Source organism: Scyliorhinus torazame, chromosome 7, assembly GCF_047496885.1.
Source record: "Scyliorhinus torazame isolate Kashiwa2021f chromosome 7, sScyTor2.1, whole genome shotgun sequence".
Taxonomy (NCBI): domain Eukaryota; kingdom Metazoa; phylum Chordata; class Chondrichthyes; order Carcharhiniformes; family Scyliorhinidae; genus Scyliorhinus; species Scyliorhinus torazame.
Genome location: NC_092713.1, coordinates 265324560 through 265351555, shown reverse-complemented (window position 1 = coordinate 265351555; position 26996 = coordinate 265324560). Strand labels below are relative to the sequence as shown.

The following is a 26996-nucleotide window of genomic DNA, read 5'->3' as shown; positions in this document are numbered from 1 at the left end:
GTGGAATCTGTATGCTTTCTATTGGTTAGAATGTATGATAGCTCCGCCCTGCTAGGCGGGGTATAAGAACCCGTGCCGCCCCAGCAGCCTTCATTCTGTACCTGAGCTGCTGGAGGAAACATCTAGCTGATTAAAGCCTTCAGTTGGACTACAACCTCGCTTTAGTGGTCATTGATCGTGTATCAATTTAATAAGCTAGTTTTTTTAAGAAGAAAGGATGGAGCTCCGAATCAAGCCGGAGTGTCTGCAACTCTGCCCCCACGCGGCGAACTCAGCGGCAATCTTTAAGCACTGGCTGGCGTGCTTTAAAGGGTATCTCGGGACAGCCGAAAACGCACCCACGGGAGAGCAGAAACTGCACGTCCTGCACTCAAGGGTGACCCCGGAGATTTACACCCTCATCGAGGAACCGGAAGACTTCGATGCAGCAATAGAGCTGCTAAAAGGACACTATATTCGCCCGGTAAACAAGGTCTACGCCCGGCACCTGCTTGCAACAAGGCGACAAACCCCTGGGGAATCGCTGAAGGAATTCTACCGTGCACTCCTGGTGTTGGGAAGAAGCTGCAGCTGCCCGCAGGTTTCGGCGAGCGAACACACTGAACTCTTAGTCCGGGACGCTTTCGTGGCAGGTATGCTATCCTCACAAATCCGCCAGCGTCTGTTAGAAAAGGACACCCTGGGCCTCAGGGAGGCACAGGCCCTTGCAGGCTCCCTGGACGTGGCCTCCAGGAACGCCCACGCTTACATTCCCGACCGCGCGGCAGCCCCCTGGGCAGCGTGGAACCCCTCGGCGGCCGACCCCGAAACTTACCCCATTCCCCCAGAGGCCGCGCTGCAAGGTGGCCTGGCAACCCCGAGGGGCCTCGCTGCTACTTTTGCCGGCAGGCCAAGCACTCCCGCCAGCGCTGCCCGGCCCGCGCATCCACCTGCAAGGGATGCGGCAAAAAGGGCCATTTCGTGGGGGTATGCCAGGCCCGTGCGGTTGCCACGGTCTCCAGCGGCGAATGCGGACCGCAACCACAAACCTCTCCATGGACCCTGTGTGGTCAGCGGTTGCCACCATCCTCATATTTCAGGGCCACATGCGGACCCCGGGCGCCACCATTTTGTTCCGCGGACGCCACGTTGGAGGGATGGGCGCCGCCATTTTGTGCACCCCCAGCCATGTGCAACCAATGGGAGCCACCATCTTGGATGAACCCCCTGGACCCCAGCTCGGCTGACCACGCACTGCCCGAAGAGAACTCTCAACTGCTGCGATTAGCCTCGGTGACCCTGGATCAGTCTCGGCCTCGAGCACTCTCAACTGCTACGACGACCGTATTCATCAACGGGCAAGAGACGTCCTGCCTAATTGACTCTGGGAGCACGGAGAGCTTCATACAGCCAGACACGGTAAGGCACTGTTCACTCCTCATCCACCCCGTTAATCAAAAAATCTCCCTGGCTTCCGGTTCACACTCAGTGGAGATAAAGGAGTTTTGTGTAGCAAACCTCACAGTCCAGGGAAGGGAGTTCAAAAATGTCCATCTCTACGTCCTTCCCCACCTCAGCGCGGCTACACTCCTGGGTTTAGACTTCCAGTGTAACCTTCAAAATCTGACCGTCAAATTCGGTTGCCCCCCCACCCCCCCCTTACTGTCTGCGGCCTCGCGACCCTTAAGGTCGACCTGCCTTCCCTGTTTGCGAACCTCACCCCCGATTGCAAACCCGTCGCCACCAGGAGCAGACGCTACAGTGCCCAGGGCCGGATCTTTATTAGGTCAGAGGTCCAAAGGCTACTGAGGGAAGGGCTCATTGAAGCCAGTAACAGCCCCTGGAGAGCTCAAGTAGTGGTGGTAAAGACCGGGGAGAAGCATAGGATGGTCATCGAGTACAGTCAGACCATCAACAGGTTTACGCAGCTGGACGCGTACCCTCTCCCCCGCATATCCGACCTGGTAAACAGGATCGCGCATTATAAGGTCTTCTCCACGGTGGATCTCAAGCCCGCCTACCACCAGCTCCCCATCCGTACTAGTGACTGCAAATACACTGCCTTCAAGGCAGATGGGCGGCTCTGTCACTTATTAAGGGCTCCCTTTGGTGTCACCAACGGGGCCTCGGTCTTCCAGCGCGAGATGGACCGAATGGTTGGCTGGTACGGTTTATGGGCAAATTCCCGTATCTCGATAATATCACCAGCTGCGGCCATGACCAGCAGGACCACGACACCAACCTCTGAAAATTCCTCCAGACCGCTAAAATCCTTAACCTTACATACAACAAGGATAAATGCGTGTTTAGCACCGACCGCCTAGCCATCCTCGGCTACGTAGTGCGAAATGGAGTTATAGGCCCCGACCCTGAACGCATGCACCCCGTTATGGAGTTCCCCCTCCCTCACTGCTCCAAGGCCCTGAAAGGTTGCCTAGGGTTTTTCAGCTACTACGCCCAGTGGATCCCCAACTACGCGGACAAGGCCCGTCCCCTGATCCAATCACAGCTTTTCCCCTGTCGATAGACGCCCGCCAGGCCTTCAGCCGCATCAAAGCAGACATTGCAAAGGCCACGATGTACGCCATCGACGAGTTCCTCCCCTTCCAGGTCGAGAGTGATGCGTCCGACGTAGCTCTGGCGGCCACCCTCAACCAAGCGGGCAGACCCGTGGCCTTCTCTCGTACCCTCCATGTTTCCGAAATCCGCCTCTCCTCAGTCGAAAAGGAGGCCCAGGCCATAGTAGAAGCTGTGCGACATTGGAGGCATTACCTGGCCCGCAGAAGATTCACTCTCCTCACGGACCAACGGTCAGTTGCTTTCATGTTTGATAATGCACAGCGAGGTTCAAGTCTGAGTAATGATCAATAACCCAATACACCGATAAGTAAGATTCAAATCAAAGCACATTTATTCTACACAGTACAAAGAACAAAGAAATGTACAGCACAGGAACAGGCCCTTCGGCCCTCCAAGCCCGTGCCGACCATACTGCCCGACTAAACTACAATCTTCTACACTTCCTGGGTCCGTATCCTTCTATTCCCATCCTATTCATATATTTGTCAAGATGCCCCTTAAATGTCCCTATCGTCCCTGCTTCCACTACCTCCTCCGGTAGCGAGTTCCAGGTACCCACTACCCTCTGCGTAAAAAACTTGCCTCGTACATCTACTCTAAACCTTGCCCCTCTCACCTTAAACCTATGCCCCCTAGTAATTGACCCCTCTACCCTGGGGAAAAGCCTCTGACTATCCACTCTGTCTATGCCCCTCATAATTTTGTATACCTCTATCAGGTCGCCCCTCAACCTCCTTCGTTCCAGTGAGAACAAACCGAGTTTATTCAATCGCTCCTCATAGCTTATGCCCTCCATACCAGGCAACATTCTGGTAAATCTCTTCTGCACCCTCTCTAAAGCCTCCACATCCTTCTGGTAGTGTGGCGACCAGAATTGAACACTATACTCCAAGTGTGGCCTAACTAAGGTTCTATACAGCTGCAACATGACTTGCCAATTCTTATACTCAATGCCCCGGCCAATGAAGGCAAGCATGCCGTATGCCTTCTTGACTACCTTCTCCACCTGTGTTGCCCCTTTCAATGACCTGTGGACCTGTACTCCTAGATCTCTTTGACTTTCAATACTCTTGAGGGTTCTACCATTCACTGTATATTCCCTACCTGCATTAGACCTTCCAAAATGCATTACCTCACATTTGTCCGGATTAAACTCCATCTGCCATCTCTCCGCCCAAGTCTCCAGACAATCTAAATCCTGCTGTATCCTCAGCAGTCCTCATCGCTATCCGCAATTCCACCAACCTTTGTGTCATCTGCAAACTTACTAATCAGACCAGTTACATTTTCCTCCAAATCATTTATATATACTACAAAGAGCAAAGGTCCCAGCACTGATCCCTGTGGAACACCACTGGTCACAGCCCTCCAATTAGAAAAGCATCCCTCCATTGCTACCCTCTGCCTTCTATGGCCTAGCCAGTTCTGTATCCACCTTGCCAGTTCACCCCTGATCCCGTGTGACTTCACCTTTTGTACTAGTCTACCATGAGGGACCTTGTCAAAGGCCTTACTGAAGTCCATATAGACAACATCTACTGCCCTACCTGCATCAATCATCTTAGTGACCTCCTCGAAAAACTCTATCAAGTTAGTGAGACACGACCTCCCTTCACAAAACCGTGCTGCCTCTCACTAATACGTCCATTTGCTTCCAAATGGGAGTAGATCCTGTCTCTAAGAATTTTCTCCAGTAATTTCCCTACCACTGAAGTAAGGCTCACCGGCCTGTAGTTCCCGGGATTATCCTTGCTACCCTTCTTAAACAGAGGAACAACATTGGCTATTCTCCAGTCCTCCGGGACATCCCCTGAAGACAGCGAGGATCCAAAGATTTCTGTCAAGGCCTCAGCAATTTCCTCTCCAGCCTCCTTCAGTATTCTGGGGTAGATCCCATCAGGCCCTGGGGACTTATCTACCTTTATATTTTTTAAGACACCAACACCTCGTCTTTTTGGATCACAATGTGACCCAGGCTATCTACACCCCCTTCTCCAGACTCAACATCTACCAATTCCTTCTCTTTGGTGAATACTGATGCAAAGTATTCATTTAGTACCTCGCCCATTTCCTCTGGCTCCACACATAGATTCCCTTGCCTATCCTTCAGTGGGCCAACCCTTTCCCTGGCTACCCTCTTGCTTTTTATGTACGTGTAAAAAGCCTTGGGATTTTCCTTAACCCTATTTGCTAATGACTTTTCGTGACCCCTTCTAGCCCTCCTGACTCCTTGCTTAAGTTCCTTCCTACTTTCCTTATATGCCACACAGGCTTCGTCTGTTCCCAGCCTCTTAGCCCTGACAAATGCCTCCTTTTTCTTTTTGACGAGGCCTACAATATCACTCGTCATCCAAGGTTCCCGAAAATTGCCGTATTTATCTTTCTTCCTCACAGGAACATGCCGGTCCTGTATTCCTTTCAACTGACACTTGAAAGCCTCCCACATGTCAGATGTTGATTTGCCCTCAAACATCCGCCCCCAATCTATGTTCTTCAGTTCCCGCCTAATATTGTTATAATTAGCCTTCCCCCAATTTAGCACATTCATCCTCGGACCACTCTTATCCTTGTCCACCAGTACTTTAAAACTTACTGAATTGTGGTCACTGTTACCGAAATGCTCCCCTACTGAAACATCTACCACCTGGCCGGGCTCATTCCCCAATACCAGGTCCAGTACCGCCCCTTCCCTAGTTGGACTGTTTACATATTGTTTTAAGAAGCCCTCCTGGATGCTCCTTACAAACTCCGCCCTGTCTAAGCCCCTGGCACTAAGTGAGTCCCAGTCAATATTGGGGAAGTTGAAGTCTCCCATCACCACAACCCTGTTGTTTTTACTCTTTTCCAAAATCTGTCTACCTATCTGCTCCTCTATCTCCCGCTGGCTGTTGGGAGGCCTGTAGTATACCCCCAACATTGTGACTGCACCCTTCTTATTCCTGATCTCTACCCATATAGCCTCACTGCCCTCTGAGGTGTCCTCTCGCAGTATAGCTGTGATATTCTCCCGAACAAGTAGCGCAACTCCACCTCCCCTTTTACATCCCCCTCTATCCCGCCTGAAACATCTAAATCCTGGAACGTTTAGCTGCCAATCCTGCCCTTCCCTCAACCAGGTCTCTGTAATGGCAACAACATCATAGTTCCAAGTAGTAATCCAAGCTCTAAGTTCATCTGTCTTACCCGTAATGCTCCTTGCATTAAAACATATGCACTTCAGGCCACCAGACCCGCTGTGTTCAGCAACTTCTCCCCGTCTGCTCTGCCTCAGAGCCACACTGTCCTTATTCCCTAGTTCTCCCTCAATGCTCTCACCTTCTGACCTATTGCTCCCGTGCCCACCCCCCTGCCATACTAGTTTAAACCCTCCCGTGTGACACTAGCAAACCTCGCGGCCAGGATATTTATGCCTCTCCGGTTTAGATGCAACCCGTCCTTCTTATACAGGTCACACCTGCCCCGGAAGAGCTCCCAGTGGTCCAGATAATGGAAACCCTCCCTCCTACACCAGCTGTTTAGCCACGTGTTTATCTGCTCTATCTTCCTATTTCTAGCCTCACTGGAACGTGGCACAGGGAGTAATCCCGAGATTACAACCCTCGAGGTCCTACTTTTAACTTTCTGCCTAGCTCCCTGAACTCCTGCTGCAGGACCTCATGCCCCTTCCTGCCTATGTCGTTAGTACCAATATGTACAACGACCTCTGCCTGTTTGCTCTCCCCCTTCAGGATTCCCTCTACCCGTTCGGAGACATCCTGGACCCTGGCACCAGGGAGGCAACATACCATCCTGGAGTCTCTTTCACGTCCACAGAAGCGCCTATCTGTGCCCCTGACTATAGAGTCCCCTATTACTATTACTCTTCTGCGCTTTGACCCTCCCTTCTGAACATCAGAGCCAGCCGTGGTGCCACTGCTCTGGCTGCTGCTGTTTTCCCCTGATAGGCGATCCCCATCAGTAATCGCTACTCATGCACAAATTCTACGTCTAAGCTACTTCTACAACTAACAGGCCTATACTTAACTTCGGACTGGCACACCAGGTCAGGGGAACAAATGGCCTTTCGTTCGGGTTCTGAGTCTGCGGGATTCGAAGTTGGTACGGATTGGTCGCTAGGAGCGCCTATCTCGTAGCAAGTGTTGAATTAAGACTTACTTCGTTCGGCGGTCACTGCACCGGTCACGGTCAATGTTGGTACGTGTTGCTGGGTGACCCGGGCAGGACGAAGAGGTGAAGAGAGCGATTTGAACTTGGGGCTTAACTCTTATAGTCCCCAGGGGCTTGACGCCTTTCGGGGCGGACCCTGTACCTGGTCCCAAATGATTGGACTTTGTCCCAATCGCTTGGTTCGATTTCTCCAATACTGGAGCGGTTCTCTGATTGATGGGCGGTCTTGAGGTGCTCGTTCACCTCCTTTGCGTTTGCTCCTGCTGGCGCCGGGGAGTCTGGTTTTGCTTTGTGTGTCCCAAATGTTACTTATTGTTCCCGGGGATTGCTCATCAGTATGCAGATGGCTGCTACATTGTTATGGTGATGATCGCTGGTATCGATGTTGTCTGGCCTTTTGCAGAGTTTTAATACACAGTAAACCTGCACCTGCCAGTTTCTGTCTTGTTGGCTGACTTTCCCATCAGTCTTTGCCGTTTGCCATTTTAAATAGAGAGTTGGCCAATTTAGGTGGCTACACTTGAAGCTCCTTCTCATTATCACCACATATGGTGGGCCTTCAGGACGCGGCATTGGCCAAAATGTGTGATGGGCTCGGTCCAATTCAGGTGGCGATGTGAATCCACCCTTGCCCACCATTTTGTAGAACATGCCTGAGAGGTATTCCATGGGTGTAGGGCCCTCAATCCGCTCCAGCAACCCCACATTCCGGATATTTCGCCTCCTGGACCTGTTTTCTAGATCATTCATCTTGGCTCTCAGCGATCTATTCTTTTTGGTCACCGGAAACAGTTCGGATTCCAGCGTAGCAATCCAATCGCTGTCGTCCGATAAGGCCACCTCCATACTTTTAATCATGGCTCCATGGACCTCAACGGTCTGACTAATTTTCCCCAGAGAGCCAACGTCTCTTCAATTCATTTTTTGAGGTCTTCCGGCACAATTCGTTGGTGCTTTTAAAATTCTTTCATCAATGTATTGGAAATAACCTTGGCCATTAGTGGAGTGGATGGAGAACCAGAAACCGACTCTGCCATTTTACTTGTCGTCAAACTTCGAAAGGCCTCAGACTCCCTCTATGAGTATCTGCTCCCAGCTTCCTTAACCCTGATTTTACTGAGCATCTCAGTCATAAAAGACTTCTATTCCTATAACTATTTCCGAAGAATAAACAATCAGTGGCACCAAGAAAAGGGGCCAAAAGTACAGTACTCCATCGGGAGGCACCTCGTGCACATCTTCCCCCTGCATTACGCCACCAGAAATCCAGCAATGTCAAATGAGCACATGGACACAGCATTTCTCTAGATACGTATGTCTTGTATGATCTTCGCAATTGGGAAAACTTGCTCAAAACTGGTTGTGGCAACCCTACCATTTGGCCAATTGTGTTGGAACCAGTCATGGATGAGGTGGGACATAAAGGAACATCACCTTTTTGTGTCTTGGGCAGCGCAAACACATGCGCAGTGAGCCACGAGGATGAATTCTATCATATATATCACCTGGCAACTCATTGCTTTTACACAAATCCAACAAGCAGCTTTTTTAGCTTGTTGAGCAAAACTGTCTGATTATACTGAACGACAGGTCCAATGAAAATTAATTTGGACTTACCATTAAAAGTGGTGTTCAATTTGTTTATATAGTCACATTTGTTGAGGATTGTTCCCTTTACATTTGATATTCTTGCGAATTGTTCTGATAAGTGGAAGACGAAAAACTTTGATGTGTCTGTTTTCAGCAAAATTTGAGTTCTGTATTACCAAATGACTTAAGAGTTAAAATGGTTGAAGGAGAGAACATGTGGACATTTAACAATGTAATAGGTAGATAGTCGAAGAACAGTTGTTGTGCAATCAGGATGGATGCATGGTTTATGAATGCAGCTAAGATAAATGATAAAGAAATGGTCTGGTTGGGGTGAATGGCCTGATTTCATGCTCTAATTCTGATGTAAAATTTAAGTACAAAATAACTAATTGGGAAAGCAGAAAAAGAGAAATTTAAACACTTAACCAATAAGCTTAAACAGGGTGTTCTTTCCAAGGACTTGTGCAGTGCATTTGATGGGCCAAATGGTCTCCTGCTGCAATATAAATTCATGATTCTCTGAGAACGAAGAATGTTTAATACGTAGATAACAGACTCAAATAAACATGAGACGTTTGTTTTAAAGATGTTCAAAAGGCTGGGGACTATAGACTGCAATAACTTTATCAAATTCCTGGGGCTGGATTCTCTGATCCCCGACGCCGAAATCACGTTCGGCGACGGGGCGGGGAATCCCGATGACGCCGAAATCGGGGGCGGTGTCACTTTCACGATGGTTACGAATGCTGGCTGAGGTTGCCCCCTGATGCTCCGCCCCCGACTGGATGAGTTCCCGATGGCGTAGGTCATGTGTGGTCTCACCCATCGGGAAGTCAGTGTGGCAGCTGCGGACTCAGCCCAGCGCCACCACAGTCGGGGGAGGGCCGATCCATGGGCAGGGGGGGGCCATACTCTGGGCTGAGAGCACTGTGGCGGGGTGGTCCGGGCGCGCGTGCCGGCCGAAGGGGGGGACTATTTCGCGGGCTGGGTCCGCGAGCGGCATCCGCCATGAAGCACCTGCGCGGCCATGGACCCGGCAACCCTCCAGGCCGTATCGGTAGCTAGAGCTGGGAGCTCTACACTGCCTGGCTGCCAGCCCCCCTCGGAACAGGGAATTGGTAGCCGTTTTGCGCCAGTTTCCCGCCACCGTTTTCACGCCGGCGTGGGGATTTAGTCTCCAGAACAGAGAATCCAGCCCATGGTCTGAACTAGACGAAGGCAGAAGCAAAGATCTCCCCTCATGGATAACAGATGATGAAAAGGTATAGCCTCATTAAGATGCTTTTAGAGAAGTGCGTTATTAATGGGAGGCTGGGAGAATGCCACCCGTTCTGTCTTCGCAGCGACACATATGACACCTTGGGCTGGATTCTCCATCGGCGGGATCCTCAGTTTTGGCGGCAGCGCACTCACGTCCACAGATTTCCCGAAGGCTTGGGGGGGCCCACAATTGGAAACCCCATTGGCTGGCTGCCGGGATGGAGAATCCCGCTGCCGGCGGGGGCATGCCACACCAGAAAACGGGCGCGATGGGATGGAATATCCTGCCCCTTGTCTTTAATGGGGAAAGATTGGGATAAAAGGAGTGTGTGTCCTTTCTGAAGGATGGCAATCTGGAAACAAATCAGGATTGTTTTTTAAAGATTGATTATATTTTGTTGTTGCCCTCTACATTCTAGATTACAACAACTTTACTTTGAAACAGCATACATTCTGGGTAACTTATTGGAAGTTGACCGTCACCAAGAACGCTCTGAAAAGAAGGATGCAGATGCGAGTGCCAAAGCTAATTAAATAAATGGAAAATTATAAAATGTTTTGAAGTCTCATTGTATTCATTTGTCAGTGTTTAATCAGAAGACAATTCTGATGATAAGACAAGCATATCAAGTTTTTGAAAATTTCTATAAATGCCTATTGATGGATATTTTGAAAACTACCTAGAGATAGTGCTCTGTCTTCATTTACTCTCTTTTCAGCCTTCTACATTATGCAGCTCTTCTAGATTATTTTGGCAGCAAAATTGCACTTTGCAACAAATTCTGGAGCTCCCTAACTGGTGCAACAAATAATTGCATTCACAGCATTTTATTGCATTTATAGATTTGTGCTCAGCATCAAATTCTGTTTAATAACATTCTTGTGAAGTGCCTTAAGATATTTCACTATAATAAAGGAGTTAAGTAAATACAAGTTGTTGGTGATAGATTTGCTGAGCATATTAATGCTCTGGTGCAGCTAGTAAATACTGAGGTTGAACATTTATTGTCCTTGATTACTATAGTCTTTTCTTGACACTCCTCCTGCTCCAGCTCTATTCTGCAATTCCTCTCCTGACAGCAAAGTTGTGCAGAATGTAAAATACAGTAAGAATGTTAGACCCTTTAGCAGGGCCTACAATAGCAACCTTGGATCAATGCAGAAAGTGGAATTGTTGAGCAGTCCAATAAAATATTCAATACAGCTCTTGGTGCAGGTAAATGTCTCATATGTCGTTTGAATTGCATGATGAGGAGATACCGGCGTTGGACTGGGTGAGCACAGTAAGAAGTCTTACAACACCAGGTTAAAGTCCAACAGGTTTGTTTCAAATCACTAGCTTTCGGAGCACTGCTCCTTCCTCAGGTGAATCACCTCAGGTTTAAGTCCGCTGGGCCGGATGGGATTTATCCTAGGATTCTCTGGGAAGCTAGGGAGGAGATTGCTGAGCCTTTGACTTTGATCTTTAAGTCATCTTTATCTACAGGAATAGTGCCAGAAGACTGAAGGATAGCAAATGTTGTCCCCTTGTTCAAGGAGGGGAGTAGAGACAACCCCAGTAACTATAGACCAGTGAGCCTTACTTCTGTTGTGGGCAAAATCTTGGAAAGGTTTATAAGAGATTGGATGTATAATCATCTGGAAAGGAATAATTTGATTAGAGATAGTCAACACGGTTTTGTGAAGGGTAGGTCGTGCCTCACAAACCTTATTGAGTTCTTTGAGAAGGTGACCAAACAGGTGGATGAGGGTAAAGCAGTTGATGTGGTGTATATGGATTTCAGTAAAGCGTTTGATAAGGTTCCCCACGGTAGGCTACTGCAGAAAATACGGAGGCAGGGGATTCAGGGTGATTTAGCAGTTTGTATCAGAAATTGGCTAGCTGGAAGAAGACAGAGGGTGGTGGTTGATGGGAAATGTTCAGACTGGAATCCAGTTACTAGTGGTGTACCACAAGGATCTGTTTTGAGGCCACTGCTGTTTATCATTTTTATAAATGACCTGGAGGAGGGCGTACAAGGATGGGTGAGTAAATTTGCAGATGACACTAAAGTCAGTTGAGTTGTGGACAGTGTGGAAGGATGTTACAAGTTACAGAGGGACATAGATAAGTTGCAGCGCTGGGCTGAGAGATGGCAAATGGAGTTTAATGCAGAAAAGTGTGAGGTGATTCATTTTGGAAGGAATAACAGGAAGACAGAGTACTGGGCTAATGGTAAGATTCTTGGCAGTGTGGATGAGCAGAGAGATCTCGCTGTCCATGTACATAGATCCCTGAAAGTTGCCACCCAGGTTGAGAGGGTTGTTAAGAAGGCGTACGGTGTGTTAGCTTTTATTGGTAGAGGGATTGAGTTTCGGAGCCATGAGGTCATGTTGCAGCTGTACAAAACTCTGGTGCGGCCGCATTTGGAGTATTGCGTGCAATTCTGGTCGCCGCATTATAGGAAGGATGTGGAAGCATTGGAAAGGGTGCAGAGGAGATTTACCAGAATGTCGCCTGGTATGGAGGGAAGATCTTATGAGGAAAGGCTGAGGGACTTGAGGCTGTTTTCGTTAGAGAGAAGAAGGTTAAGAGGTGACTTAATTGAGGCATACAAGATGATCAGAGGATTGGATAGGGTGGACAGTGAGAGCCTTTTTCCTCGGTTGGTGATGTCTAGCACGAGGGGGCATAGCTTTAAATTGAGGGGAGATAGATATAGGACTGATGTCAGAGGTAGGTTCTTTACTCAGAGAGTAGTAAGGGCGTGGAATGCCCTGTCTGCAACAGTAGTGGACTCACCAACACTAAGGGCATTCAAATGGTCATTGGATAGACATATGGACGATAAGGGAATAGTGTAGATGGGCTTTAGAGTGGTTTCACAGGTCGGTGCAACATCGAGGGCTGAAGGGCCTGTACTTTTTGGATTTCGGCGGCAGCGGTGCGCAGGGGCCTTCTGGGAGGTGAGTAGTGAGTTTAAAAGCTCTTACCTTTACAGGAGCAGCCCTTTGGATTTCGGCGGCAGCGGTGCGCAGGGGCCTTCTGGGAGGTGAGTAGTGAGTTTAAAAACCTTACCTTTACAGGAGCAGCCCTTTGGATTTCGGCGGCAGCGGTGCGCAGGGGCCTTCTGGGAGGTGAGTAGTGAGTTTAAAAACCTTACCTTTACAGGAGCAGCCCTTTGGATTTCGGCGGCAGCGGTGCGCAGGGGCCTTCTGGGAGGTGAGTAGTGAGTTTAAAAGCTCTTACCTTTACAGGAGCAGCCCTTTGGATTTCGGCGGCAGCGGTGTGCAGGGGCCTTCTGGGAGGTGAGTAGTGAGTTTAAAAGCTCTTACCTTTACAGGAGCAGCCCTTTGGATTTCGGCGGCAGCGGTGCGCAGGGGCCTTCTTGGAGGTGAGTAGTGAATTTAAAAAGCCTTGCCTGGTCCCGTGTCTGTTCTTCTTTTCTGTTTTATTTGTTTTTATATAAGGCGGGAACCGGAAGTTCGACCTCTGGCAAGTCCCCCCCCCCCCCCCCCCCCCCCCAACCAATAAATCCTGGTGGAGAGGAAACCCGAGACACTACACGTGTAGTGTCTCCCACCCGCCCTCCTCCTCTAACCTAATAATAAGACCCATTGGTGTAAGGTAAGTGCCATATTATATTATTATATTATTAGCATTGTGCAGGTCAAGGATCGGAGGTGGAGGAGCAGTCTCTGTCAGCGAGAGAACCTGAGAACATCTCAGACACTCAGAAGGTAAGAAGGTAAGTAAGTGATTTTTACTTTTATACCTTTTTTCAAATTGTGTGTGTCGGGGGGAAACTGAAGTGACATCACAGAAAAGCTGTGACCTGAGTGGCTTGTTGGGATTCTAACCTAAATTTTAAAAAAAAATTTGAGTATTTGGGAACTAATTAAACATAATAACTTAATTATAATTTAGAGGATATCTAAGCCAGAGATCGGAGAGTATTATAGTTAGCTATCGCATTTCTATTAGAAATCTAGTGCTAGGAAACAGATAGTTGACAGTAACTTTGCAATTTTAAAAAAAAGTATTTAAAAAAGAAAAAAGACAAATTTTAATTTTAATTAATTGACGCAATGTCAGTTAGAGGGGTGCTGTGCTCTGACTGTGAGATGTGGCAGGTCCGGGAGGCTTCCAGCGTCCCGGATGGCTTCATCTGCAGAAAGTGCACCCAACTGCAGCTCCTCACAGACCGCATGGTTCGGTTGGAGCAGCAATTGGATGCACTTAGGAGCATGCAGGTGGCGGAAAGCGTCATAGATCGCAGTTATGTAAATGTGGTCACACCCAAGGTGCAGGCAGAGAAATGGGTGACCACCAGAAAGGGCAGGCAGTCAGTGCAGGAATCCCCTGTGGTTGTCCCCCTCTCGAACAGATATACCCCTTTGGATACTGTCGGGGGGGATAGCCTATCAGGGGAAAACAGCAGCAGCCAGAGCAGTGGCACCACTGCTGGCTCTGATGTTCAGAAGGGAGGGTCAAAGCGCAGAAGAGTAATAGTAATAGGGGACTCTATAGTCAGGGGCACAGATAGGCGCTTCTGTGGACGTGAAAGAGACTCCAGGATGGTATGTTGCCTCCCTGGTGCCAGGGTCCAGGATGTCTCCGAACGGGTAGAGGGAATCCTGAAGGGGGAGGGCAAACAGGCAGAGGTCGTTGTACATATTGGTACTAACGACATAGGCAGGAAGGGGCATGAGGTCCTGCAGCAGGAGTTCAGGGAGCTAGGCAGAAAGTTAAAAGACAGGACCTCGAAGGTTGTAATCTCGGGATTACTCCCTGTGCCACGTGCCAGTGAGGCTAGAAATAGGAAGATAGAGCAGACAAACACGTGGCTAAACAGCTGGTGTAGGAGGGAGGGTTTCCGTTATCTGGACCACTGGGAGCTCTTCCGGGGCAGGTGTGACCTGTATAAGATGGACGGGTTGCATCTAAACCGGAGAGGCATAAATATCCTGGCCGCGAGGTTTGCTAGTGTCACACGGGAGGGTTTAAACTAGTATGGCAGGGGGGTGGGCACGGGAGCAATAGGTCAGAAGGTGAGAGCATTGAGGGAGAACTAGGGAATAGGGACAGTGTGGCTCTGAGGCAGAGCAGACGGGGAGAAGTTGCTGAACACAGCGGGTCTGGTGGCCTGAAGTGCATATGTTTTAATGCAAGGAGCATTACGGGTAAGGCAGATGAACTTAGAGCTTGGATTACTACTTGGAACTATGATGTTGTTGCCATTACAGAGACCTGGTTGAGGGAAGGGCAGGATTGGCAGCTAAACGTTCCAGGATTTAGATGTTTCAGGCGGGATAGAGGGGGATGTAAAAGGGGAGGCGGAGTTGCGCTACTTGTTCGGGAGAATATCACAGCTATACTGCGAGAGGACACCTCAGTGGGCAGTGAGGCTATATGGGTAGAGATCAGGAATAAGAAGGGTGCAGTCACAATGTTGGGGGTATACTACAGGCCTCCCAACAGCCAGCGGGAGATAGAGGAGCAGATAGGTAGACAGATTTTGGAAAAGAGTAAAAACAACAGGGTTGTGGTGATGGGAGACTTCAACTTCCCCAATATTGACTGGGACTCACTTAGTGCCAGGGGCTTAGACGGGGCGGAGTTTGTAAGGAGCATCCAGGAGGGCTTCTTAAAACAATATGTAAACAGTCCAACTAGGGAAGGGGCGGTACTGGACCTGGTATTGGGGAATGAGCCCGGCCAGGTGGTAGATGTTTCAGTAGGGGAGCATTTCGGTAACAGTGACCACAATTCAGTAAGTTTTAAAGTACTGGTGGACAAGGATAAGAGTGGTCCGAGGATGAATGTGCTAAATTGGGGAAGGCTAATTATAACAATATTAGGCGGGAACTGAAGAACATAGATTGGGGGCGGATGTTTGAGGGCAAATCAACATCTGACATGTGGGAGGCTTTCAAGTGTCAGTTGAAAGGAATACAGGACCGGCATGTTCCTGTGAGGAAGAAAGATAAATACGGCAATTTTCGGGAACCTTGGATGACGAGTGATATTGTAGGCCTCGTCAAAAAGAAAAAGGAGGCATTTGTCAGGGCTAAAAGGCTGGGAACAGACGAAGCCTGTGTGGCATATAAGGAAAGTAGGAAGGAACTTAAGCAAGGAGTCAGGAGGGCTAGAAGGGGTCATGAAAAGTCATTGGCAAATAGGGTTAAGGAAAATCCCAAGGCTTTTTACACGTACATAAAAAGCAAGAGGGTAGCCAGGGAAAGGGTTGGCCCACTGAAGGATAGGCAAGGGAATCTATGTGTGGAGCCAGAGGAAATGGGCGAGGTACTAAATGAATACTTTGCATCAGTATTCACCAAAGAGAAGGAATTGGTAGATGTTGAGTCTGGAGAAGGGGGTGTAGATAGCCTGGGTCACATTGTGATCCAAAAAGACGAGGTGTTGGGTGTCTTAAAAAATATTAAGGTAGATAAGTCCCCAGGGCCTGATGGGATCTACCCCAGAATACTGAAGGAGGCTGGAGAGGAAATTGCTGATGCCTTGACAGAAATCTTTGGATCCTCGCTGTCTTCAGGGGATGTCCCGGAGGACTGGAGAATAGCCAATGTTGTTCCTCTGTTTAAGAAGGGTAGCAAGGATAATCCCGGGAACTACAGACCGGTGAGCCTTACTTCAGTGGTAGGGAAATTACTGGAGAGAATTCTTCAAGACAGGATCTACTCCCATTTGGAAGCAAATGGACGTATTAGTGAGAGGCAGCACGGTTTTGTGAAGGGCAGGTCGTGTCTCACTAACTTGATAGAGTTTTTCGAGGAGGTCACTAAGATGATTGATGCAGGTAGGGCAGTAGATGTTGTCTATATGGACTTCAGTAAGGCCTTTGACAAGGTCCCTCATGGTAGACTAGTACAAAAGGTGAAGTCACACGGGATCAGGGGTGAACTGGCAAGGTGGATACAGAACTGGCTAGGCCATAGAAGGCAGAGGGTAGCGATGGAGGGATGCTTTTCTAATTGGAGGGCTGTGACCAGTGGTGTTCCACAGGGATCAGTGTTGGGACCTTTGCTGTTTGTAGTATATATAAATGATTTGGAGGAAAATGTAACTGGTCTGATTAGTAAGTTTGTAGACGACACAAAGGTTGGTGGAATTGCGGATAGCGATGAGGACTGTCAGAGGATACAGCAGGATTTAGATTGTCTGGAGACTTGGGCAGAGAGATGGCAGATGGAGTTTAATCCGGACAAATGTGAGGTAATGCATTTTGGAAGGGCTAATGCAGGTAGGGAATATACAGTGAATGGTAGAACCCTCAAGAGTATTGAAAGTCAAAGAGATCTAGGAGTACAGGTCCACAGGTCATTGAAAGGGGCAACACAGGTGGAGAAGGTAGTCAAGAAGGCATACGACATGCTTGCCTTCATTGGCCGGGGCATTGAGTATAAGAATTGGCAAGTCATGTTGCAGCTGTATAGAACCTTAGTTAGGCCACACTTGGAGTATAGTGTTCAATTCTGGTCGCCACACTACCAGAAGGATGTGAAGGCTTTAGAGAGGGTGCAGAAGAGATTTACCAGAATGTTGCCTGGTATGGAGGGCATAAGCTATGAGGAGCGATTGAATAAACTCGGTTTGTTCTCACTGGAACGAAGGAGGTTGAGGGGCGACCTGATAGAGGTATACAAAATTATGAGGGGCATAGACAGAGTGGATAGTCAGAGGCTTTTCCCCAGGGTAGAGGGGTCAATTACTAGGGGGCATAGGTTTAAGGTGAGAGGGGCAAGGTTTAGAGTAGATGTACGAGGCAAGTATTTTACGCAGAGGGTAGTGGGTGCCTGGAACTCACTACCGGAGGAGGTAGTGGAAGCAGGGACGATAGGGACATTTAAGGGGCATCTTGACAAATATATGAATAGGATGGGAATAGAAGGATACGGACCCAGGGAGTGTAGAAGATTGTAGTTTAGTCGGGCAGTATGGTCGGCACGGGCTTGGAGGGCCGAAGGGCCTGTTCCTGTGCTGTACATTTCTTTGTTCTTTGTTCTTTGTTTGCGCTGTAATGTTCTATGTTCTATGTTCTAAACTCGCTGATGGTTGCGGGGTCCTTCCAGGGGCCCCTGGAGCTGGAAGGGGCCCATAGAGTGCTGGCGAGGAAGCCCAAGGCTAATGAGCCGCCGTGGGCGGTGCTGGTGCGGTTTCATCGATTCGCTGATCGGGAGTGTGTGTTCAGGTGGGCCAAGAAAAAGAGGAGCAGCAGGTGGGAGAACGCCGAGGTTCGAATATATCAGGACTGGAGTGCGGAGGTGGTGAAGAGGGCCAGGTACAACCGGGCAAAGGCGGTGCTGCACAGGAAGGGGGTGAAGTTTGGCATGCTGCAGCCGGCGCGACTGTGGGTCACCTACAAGGACCGGCACCATTATTTTGAGTCCCCGGAGGAGGTGTGGGCCTTTGTTCAGGCCGAGAAGCTTGGCACAAACTGAGGGTCAGGATGGGTAGTCGGGGATTGCTGTTGGTGTGTTACATTTTATGGGGGGGGGTCTTTGCTCTTGTTTCTTTTTGGTTCAGTGTGGGTGGGTTGGGCACTGTTTTGGTTGGTCTGTCGGGTTGGCTCTTCGAGGGGGGTAAGTAAATGGACTAGGGGTGGATGGCCGGTAGGGGGGATGGGGTCCCGCGAGGGAGGGGGAGGCCCGGGTGGGGGGTGAGGTGACTGGGCCTGTAAAAGAAGCTGCGTCAGAGGTGGCGGGGCCGGGCAGGTGGAAAGCGCTGGAGGGGGCGGGGCCGGGGCGGGGAAGCGAGGGTTGTTTCCCGCGCTTGGGATGGAAGGGGGAGGTGGAGAGCTTGCTGATGGGTAATGGGAAGGAGGGTATGTCCCACAATGGGAGGAGTCGAAGGAGAGACGGGAGTGGCCCGGGTCAGCAGGAGTCAGCTGACTTGCGGGAGTGCAATGGGGGGAGCAAAGCAGCTAGGAGGGGTCCTAGCTGGGGGGGGGGGGGGAACCGGGTTGCTGCTGATATGGTCAAGGGGGAGCTGGAGCAAGTAGAGTGGGTTGGGACGGGGGTCTGCCGCCGTGGGGAACGGGCCAGGTGTGGGGTGCAGGCGCGTGGCTGGCCGAGGAGGGGTTATGGCTAGTCGGCGGGGGAGGGGGGGGGGGAGGGGGAGGGTAGCCCCCTGATCCGGCTGATAACCTGGAATGTAAGGGGACTGAACGGGCCGGTCAAGCGGGCCCGGGTGTTCGCGCACCAGAAGGGGTTGAAGGCGGATATGGTCATGCTCCAGGAGACACACCTGAAGGTGGCAGACCAGGTAAGACTGAGGAAAGGGTGGGTAGGTCAGGTGTTTCATTCGGGGCTGGATGCCAAAAATCGGGGGGGTGGAGATCTTGGTGGGCAAGAGGGTGTCGCTCAAGGCGTCGAGCATTGTGACAGACAATAGCGGCAGGTACGTAATGGTAAGTGGTAAGCTGCAAGGGGAGAGGGTGGTGTTGGTCAACGTGTACGCCCCGAACTGGGACGATGCGGGTTTTATGCAGCACATGTTGGGTCGGATTCCGGACTTGGAAGTGGGGGTGCCTGATAATGGGGGGGGGACTTTAACACAGTGTTGGATCCAGCACTGGACTGCTCCAGGTCTAGGACGGGTTGGAAGCCGGCGGCGGCTAAGGTGCTGAGGGGGTTTATGGACCAGGAGGGAGGGGTGGAGCCTTGGAGATTTGCAAGGCCGGGGGCTAGGGAATTTTCATTCTTCTCGCATGTTCATAAGGCTTATTCCCGGATCAAATTTTTTATTATGAGTAGGGCGCTGATAGCGAGAGTAGAGGATACCGAGTACTCGGCGATAGCCATTTTGGATCCCGCCCCGCATTGGGTAGACCTAGAGCTGGGGGAGGAGAGGGACCACCGCCCGTTGTGGCGCTTGGAGGTGGGGCTGTTGGCGGACGGGGAGGTGAGTGAGTGGGTCCGAGGAAGCATAGAGAGATACCTGGAGGCCAACGATAACGGGGAGGTCCGAGTGGGGATGATATGGGAGGTGCTGAAGGCGGTGGTTAGGGGAGAGCTGATCTCCATTAGGGCCCACAAGGGGAGGAGAAAGCAGGGGGAGAGGGAGAGGCTGGTGGGGGAGGTGGTGAGGGTAGACAGGAGGTATGCGGAGGTGCCTGAGGAGGGACTGTTGAGGGAGAGGCGTAGCCTCCAGGCCGAATTCGACCTGTTGACCACCAGGAAGGCGGAGGCGCAGTGAAGGAAGGCCCAGGGGGCGATTTATGAGTATGGGGAAAAGGCAAGTCGGATGCTGGCGCATCAGCTTCGGAAGCGGGACGCAGCTAGGGAGATCGGGGGAGTTAAGGATAGGGGAGGGATGTGGTGCGGAGTGGAGTTGGCATCAATGGGGTCTTCAGGGACTTTTATGAGGAACTGTATTGGTCCGAGCCCCCACTGGAGGAGGGAGGGATGGGCCGCTTTCTGGACCAATTGAGGTTTCCAAATGTGGAGAAGGGACTGGTGGCGGGATTGGGGGCCCTGGTTGGGTTGGAGGAGCTGGCCAAAGAGATAGGGAGCATGCAGGCGGGGAAGGCACCGGGGCCGGACGGTTTCCCGGTCGAATTCTACAAAAAATATGTGGACCTGTTGGCCAGTTGCTAGTTAAGGAGGGGGGGGCTTTGCCTCCAACGATGTCCCGGGCACTGATCTCCTTGATTCTGAAGCGGGACAAGGATCCCCTGCAGTGTAGGTCTTACAGGCCGCTTTCATTGTTAAACGTAGATGCCAAGGTGCTGGCGAAGGTCTTAGCCACGAGGATTGAGGATTGTGTGCCGCAGGTGATCCACGAAGACCAGACGGTGTTCGTGAAGGGGAAGCAGTTGAATGCGAATGTGCGGAGGCTCCTGAACGTTATTATGATGCCGGCGAGGGAGGGGGAGGCGGAGACAGTGGTGGCGATGGACGCTGAGAAGTCCTTCGATAGGGTAGAGTGGGGTACTTGTGGGAGGTGCTGAAGAGGCTCGGGTTTGGGGGGGGGGGGGGTTTGTCAGGTGGGTTAGGCTTTGTACGAGGTCCCGATGGCAAGTGTGGCCACGAACAAGAGGAGGTCTGAGTACTTTCGGTTGCATCGAGGGACGAGGCAGGGGTGTCCCCTGTCCCCACTACTCTTCGCACTGGCGATTGAACCCCGGCTATGGCACTGAGTGAGTCGAGCAACTGGAGGGGGTTGGTGCGGGGTGGGGAGGAGCACAGGGTGTCGCTTTATGCGGACGACCTGCTGCTGTATGTGGCGGACCCGGTGGGGGGAATGCCGGAGGTAATGAGGATTCTCAGGGAGTTTGGGGATTTCTCAGGGTACAAGCTCAACATGGGGAAGAGCGAGTTGTTCGTGGTTCACCCAGGGGACCAGGAGAGGGGGATTGGCGAGCTCCCACTAAAAAGGGCGGAGAGGAGCTTCAGGTATTTGGAGGTCCAGGCGGCCAGGAGCTGGGGGGCCCTGCATAGGCTTAACTTTACAAGGCTGGTGGAGCAAATGGAGGAGGCGGTCAAGAGGTGGGACGCGTTGCCGCTGTCCCTGGCAGGTAGGGTGCAGTCAGTTCAGATGACGGTGCTCCCAAGGTTTTTGTTCCTGTTCCAGTGCCTCCCCATTCTTATCCCGAAGGCCTTCTTTAGGCGGGTCAACAGGAGCATAACGGGGTTTGTGTGGGCGCGAGGGACTCCGAGGGTGAGAAGGGTGTTCCTGGAGCGGAGTAGGGATGGGGGAGGCTGGTACTGCCCAACCTCTGTGGGTACTACTGGGCCGCCAATGTGCCAATGGTGCGCAAGTGGGTGATGGAGTGGGAGGGGGCTGCATGGAAGAGGCTGGAGATGGCGTCTTGTGAGGGTACGAGTCTGGAGGCGCTGGCAACGGCGCCGCTGCCGCTCCCTCCAATGAGGTATACCACGAGCCCGGTAGTGGCGGCTACCCTCAAAGTCTGGGGGCAGTGGAGGCGGCACAGGGGGGGAAGTGGGGGGGGCCTCGGTGTGGACCCCAATACGGGGGAACCACCGGTTTGTCCCAGGGAGAATAGATGGGGGTTTTTCGGGGTGACACAGGGCAGGGATAAGAAGGTTGGGGGACCTGTTTGTGGATTAGAAGTTCGCGAGCCTGGGTGAGCTGGAGGAGAAGTATGGGCTCCCCCCCGGGAAACACGTTTAGGTATTTACAGGTAAGGGCGTTTGCCAGGCGGCAAGTGGTGGTATTCCCACGGCTGCTGCCCGCACATTACAGGACAGGGTGCTCTCGGGGGGGTGGGTTGGCGAGGGGAAGATCTCAGCAACTTACCAGGTGATGCAGGAGGAGTAGGCCTCGGTGGTGGAGTTGAAAGGTAAGTGGGAGGAGGAGTTGGGAGAGGAGATCGAGGAGGGAACGTGGGTAGATGCCCTAGGGAGGGTGAACTCTTCCTCTTTGTGCGCGAGGCTCAGCCTCATACAGTTTAAGGTGCTGCACAGGGCACACATGACCGGGACAAGGATGAGCCGGTTTTTTGGGGGTGAGGACAGGTGTGTTAGGTGCTCAGGGAGCCCAGCAAATCCCACCCATATGTTCTGGGCATGCCCAGCGCTGGAGGAATTTTGGAAGGGTGTAGCGAGGACGGTGTCGGGGGTGGTAGGATCCAAACTTAAACCGGGCTGGGGTCTCGCAATTTTTGGGGTTGCAGGGGAGCCGGGAATGCAGGAGGCGAAAGAGGCCGTATTCTGGCCTTTGCGTCCCTGGTAGCCCGGCGAAGGATTCTTCTTCAGTGGAAGGATGCGAGGCCCCCAATCGTGGAATCCTGGATCAGCGATATGGCGGGGTTTATTAAATTGGAGAGGGTGAAATTTGCCTTAAAGGGATCGGTACAAGGGTTCTTCAGGCGGTGGCAACCGTTCTTGGACTTCCTGGCAGAACGGTAGACAATGGTCAGCAGCAGCAGCAACCGGGGGTGGGGGGGGCGGTGGGGAGATCCTATTTTATTTTTGTTTGTCTACACTGGGGGATCTGAGGGGGTCTATATATTTGCTATGTTTTCTTTGTGTTAATTCGGGCTGTTAAGTTATTATTTATGTATAGGGGAGGGGGGCACGGGGGTTTTATTTTGTTCTGTATTTAATTCTATTGGGTTCCTTTTTCATTTTGTTGTTGATATTTTGTGAAAACCTCAATAAAAATTATTTTAAAAAAAAAGTTCAGGTCTATACCTACAACTCCAACTCACTTCTCCAGTCCTGTCCGGTAATGTCTCCCATTTTCTTACAGTCCCTCCCTCTCACATCTTCCTTCCTCATCCGCACCCCTGATATTGTTCATTCCCTTCTTTCACCATTCCCCATTGCTTGTTTCTTGCTCATTCTGTTTGCTTTCCACCATCTAATTCTTAACATTCCTTATTTTAGTCTCTGCATGCCTCCCCATTTCCACACCCTTGTCTTAATGAGCCACTTGCAAACAAATCAATACTGAGAACTGTTAGGAATTGGACATTTAGGGTCACAATTGTCGCATTCCCTATTAAATTAATAGTATAGGTCTCTTAACATTCAACAGTTGTGTTGCTTTTTGGGATACCAGCATGAGGCCCCATAAATTCCAAACCTGTTCGGGCCAGGACAATGGTGTGGTCATGTGTTCTATGATGTAGGTAGCCAGTTCGTGCTTTAAGTGTCCTGACATGCACCAAAAGTCATTTAGCCCTGATCCGATGAAGTAGGTCCTGGTGCAGCATACAATCATAATCGCTTGTTGTCACAAGTAGGTTTCAATGAAGTTACTGTGAAAAGCCTCTAGTCGCCACATTCCGGCGCCTGTTCGGGGAGGCCGGTACGGGAATTGAACCCGCGTTGCTGGCCTTATTCTGCATTACACGTCAGCTGTTTAGCCCACTGTGCAAAACCAGCCCCTGTTCAAGGGGAAGGTAAAAGTACTGACTTTCCAAAGATCCACTGCACACAAGAAATTTGTCTTTATGTTTTCTTGTTGTATTTTTGAGGGGGAAAGATTGGATAAGACCCAAAAAGAGCATGGGAATCATAGGATGTAATTATCACACATGTCTTTGCTCCAAAGCAGGAAGCATACTGACTTTGTATTGCTTGCTCACTTACATGATTGCATGCCTGAGTAGGAAGTACAAATCAATGAAAAGCCAACACACATTCAAGCTAAATGTGCCACTAAGAGCCAACCAGCATCCCTCACAATGGAGGTAAGTGCTGGAATTCATCAGAGAAGTGAATTTGAACTGGTCACTTTAAAACTTCATGTAAAATTCTATCATATTATGGTCACACTTCCCTAGATGCTCATCTACAATGAGATGAATTAGCCCTTTCTCCTTGCACAATACTAAATCTAAAATAGCCGTTCTCTAGTTGGTTCCTTGACATCCTGTTCATGAAAACCACCTTGGCCCCAGGACATTGTTGCAGGAGTTCCTCAGGATGCTGGACCCAAACATGTTTAACTGCTTCATTAATAAACTTCCCTCCAACATAAGATCAGACATGGTGATGTTTATTCATATTTGTACAAGATGTGAGCACGGAATTCCATCTGGTGGCCAGGCATGGGTAAAGCCATTGAAGAATTAGTATGACAGTGCCACCCTTGCCAAGACGTTCCCCAGACTCCAAGATGTTTGAAGAGCTACTAGGACTCGTGGCAAACCACTGTGGCTCAAAGTCGTTAGTTATCGTACAGACGTACCGGTTTAATACAGCCGAGAGGACGCCAGGGGAGATTGTTACCATGTTTTTGGCACGATTGCACAAATTGGCAGAGTTTTGTGACTATGGGCCATCCCTATCCGAGATGCGATGGAACCGCCTTGTATGCAGAGAAAATAATAAGGCGACCCAGCGGAAATTGCTGGCTGAGCTGTTGCTGGACCTAAAAAAGGCCGATGAGCTCTCCCTCTCATGGTAGAGCGCAGAGAAGGGAGGCCAGAAGCTCCAGTAGATGTCAGGGATAGAGGTAAACAGCATAGGACCTCCTAGTCCGGTGGACAGCGCTCCCTAGGATTGGGATTCCCGGGGCCCGCGCTGGCCCGAATACCACCAGGACCAGGTCCTTTGGTCATGGACCACTATAGACAGGTGAGCTGCCCCCCCCCAGAATCTATGGAGGATGGTCCAAGGCGATGCGGTACTTGAGGCTGGTGAAATCATTTACACCGGCAGAATTCCCCGTCCATTCACACCGGCTGGATTCCCCGTCCGTTCACGCCAGTGGAATTCCCTGTCCGTTGACACCGGCGGTATTTCCCATCCGTTCACGCCGGCGGGAATCCCTGTCCGTTTACACCGGCAGAATTCCCCGTCCGTTCACACCGGCGGGATTCTCCGTCCGTTCACACCGGCTGCATTTCCCGTCCGTTCACGCCGGCGGGAATCCTTGTCCGTTTACACCGGCAGAATTCCCCGTCCGTTCACACCGGCGGGATTCTCCGTCCGTTCACACCGGCTGTATTTCCCGTCCGTTCACGCCGGCGGGAATCCTTGTCCGTTTACACCGGCAGAATTCCCCGTCCGTTCACACCGGCGGGATTCTCCGTCCGTTCACACCGGCTGTATTTCCCGTCCGTTCACGCCGGCGGGAATCCTTGTCCGTTTACACCGGCAGAATTCCCCGTCCGTTCACACCGGCGGAATTCCCTGTCCGTTCACACCGGCGGGATTCCCCGTCCGTTCACGCCGGTGGAATTCCCCGTCCGTTCACACCGGCGGTATTTCCCATCCGTTCACGCCGGCGGGAATCCCTGTCCGTTCACGCCGGTGGAATTCCCCGTCCGTTCACACCGGCGGTATTTCCCATCCGTTCACGCCGGCGGGAATCCCTGTCCGTTTACACCGGCAGAATTCCCCGTCCGTTCACGCCGGTGGGATTCTCTGTCCATTCACACCGGCAGGATTCTCCGTCTGTTCACGCCGGTGGGATTCTCTGTCCATTCACACCGGCAGGATTCTCCGTCCGTTCACACCGGCGGGATTCTCCACTGTTCACACCGGCGGGATTCTCCGTCCGTTCACACCGGCAGGATTCTCTGTCCATTCACACCGGCAGGATTCTCCGTCCGTTCACGCCGGTGGGATTCTCTGTCCATTCACACTGGCAGGATTCTCCGTCCGTTCACACCGGCAGGATTCTCTGTCCATTCACACCGGCAGGATTCTCCGTCCGTTCACGCCGGCGGGATTCTCTGTCCGTTCACACCGGCGGGCTTCTCCGTCCATTCACACCGGCGGGATTCTCCACTGTTCACACCGGCGGGATTCTCCGTCCGTTCACGCCGGTGGGATTCTCTGTCCGTTCACGCCGACGGGATTCTCTGTCCGATCACACCGGCGGGATTCTCCGTCCGTTCATGTCGGTGGGACTCTCCGTCCGTTCACGCCGGTGGGATTCTCCGTCCGTTCACGCCGGCGGGATTCTCTGTCCGTTCATGCGGTGGGATTCTCCGTCCGTTCACGCCGGTGGGATTCTCTGTCCGTTCACGCCGACGGGATTCTCTGTCCGATCACACCGGCGGGATTCTCTGTCCGTTCATGCGGTGGGATTCTCCGTCCGTTCACACCGGTGGGATTCTCTGTCCGTTCACACCGGTGGGATTCTCTGTCCGTTCACGCCGGCGGGATTCTCTGTCCGTTCACACCGACGGGATTCTCCGTCCGTTCACGCCAGTGGGATTCTCCGTCCGTTCACGCCGGTGGGATTCTCCGTCCGTTCATGCCGACGGGATTCTCTGTCCGTTCACGCCGACGGGATTCTCTGCCCGTTCATGCCGACGGGATTCGCCGTCCGTTCATGCCGGTGGGATTCTTCGTCCGTTCATGCCGACAGGATTCACTGTCCGTTCACGCCGACGGGATTCTCAGTCCGTTCACGCCGGTGGGATTCTCTGTCCATTCACACTGGCAGGATTCTCCGTCCGTTCACACCGGCAGGATTCTCTGTCCATTCACACCGGCAGGATTCTCCGTCCGTTCACGCCGGCGGGATTCTCTGTCCGTTCACACCGGCGGGCTTCTCCGTCCATTCACACCGGCGGGATTCTCCACTGTTCACACCGGCGGGATTCTCCGTCCGTTCACGCAGGTGGGATTCTCTGTCCGTTCACGCCGACGGGATTCTCTGTCCGATCACACCGGCGGGATTCTCCGTCCGTTCATGTCGGTGGGACTCTCCGTCCGTTCACGCCGGTGGGATTCTCCGTCCGTTCACGCCGGCGGGATTCTCTGTCCGTTCATGCGGTGGGATTCTCCGTCCGTTCACGCCGGTGGGATTCTCTGTCCGTTCACGCCGACGGGATTCTCTGTCCGATCACACCGGCGGGATTCTCTGTCCGTTCATGCGGTGGGATTCTCCGTCCGTTCACACCGGTGGGATTCTCTGTCCGTTCACACCGGTGGGATTCTCTGTCCGTTCACGCCGGCGGGATTCTCTGTCCGTTCACACCGACGGG

At 51.5% G+C, this 26996-nt stretch overlaps 1 protein-coding gene across 4 annotated transcripts in view; it reads left to right on the top strand.

Moving 5' to 3' along the window:
• LOC140427007 (cation channel sperm-associated protein 3-like) overlaps positions 1 to 10137 on the top strand; it is a 73281-nt gene extending 63144 nt beyond the window's left edge. For all 4 annotated transcript variants that reach the window (XM_072512386.1, XM_072512388.1, XM_072512387.1 and 1 more), the window contains one exon: positions 9999 to 10137. In XM_072512386.1, the coding sequence (XP_072368487.1) occupies positions 9999 to 10113 (115 nt within the window). In that variant the 3' untranslated portion in view covers positions 10114 to 10137. The remainder of the gene's footprint in view (positions 1 to 9998) is intronic.
• Positions 10138 to 26996: the final 16859 nt, after the last annotated feature.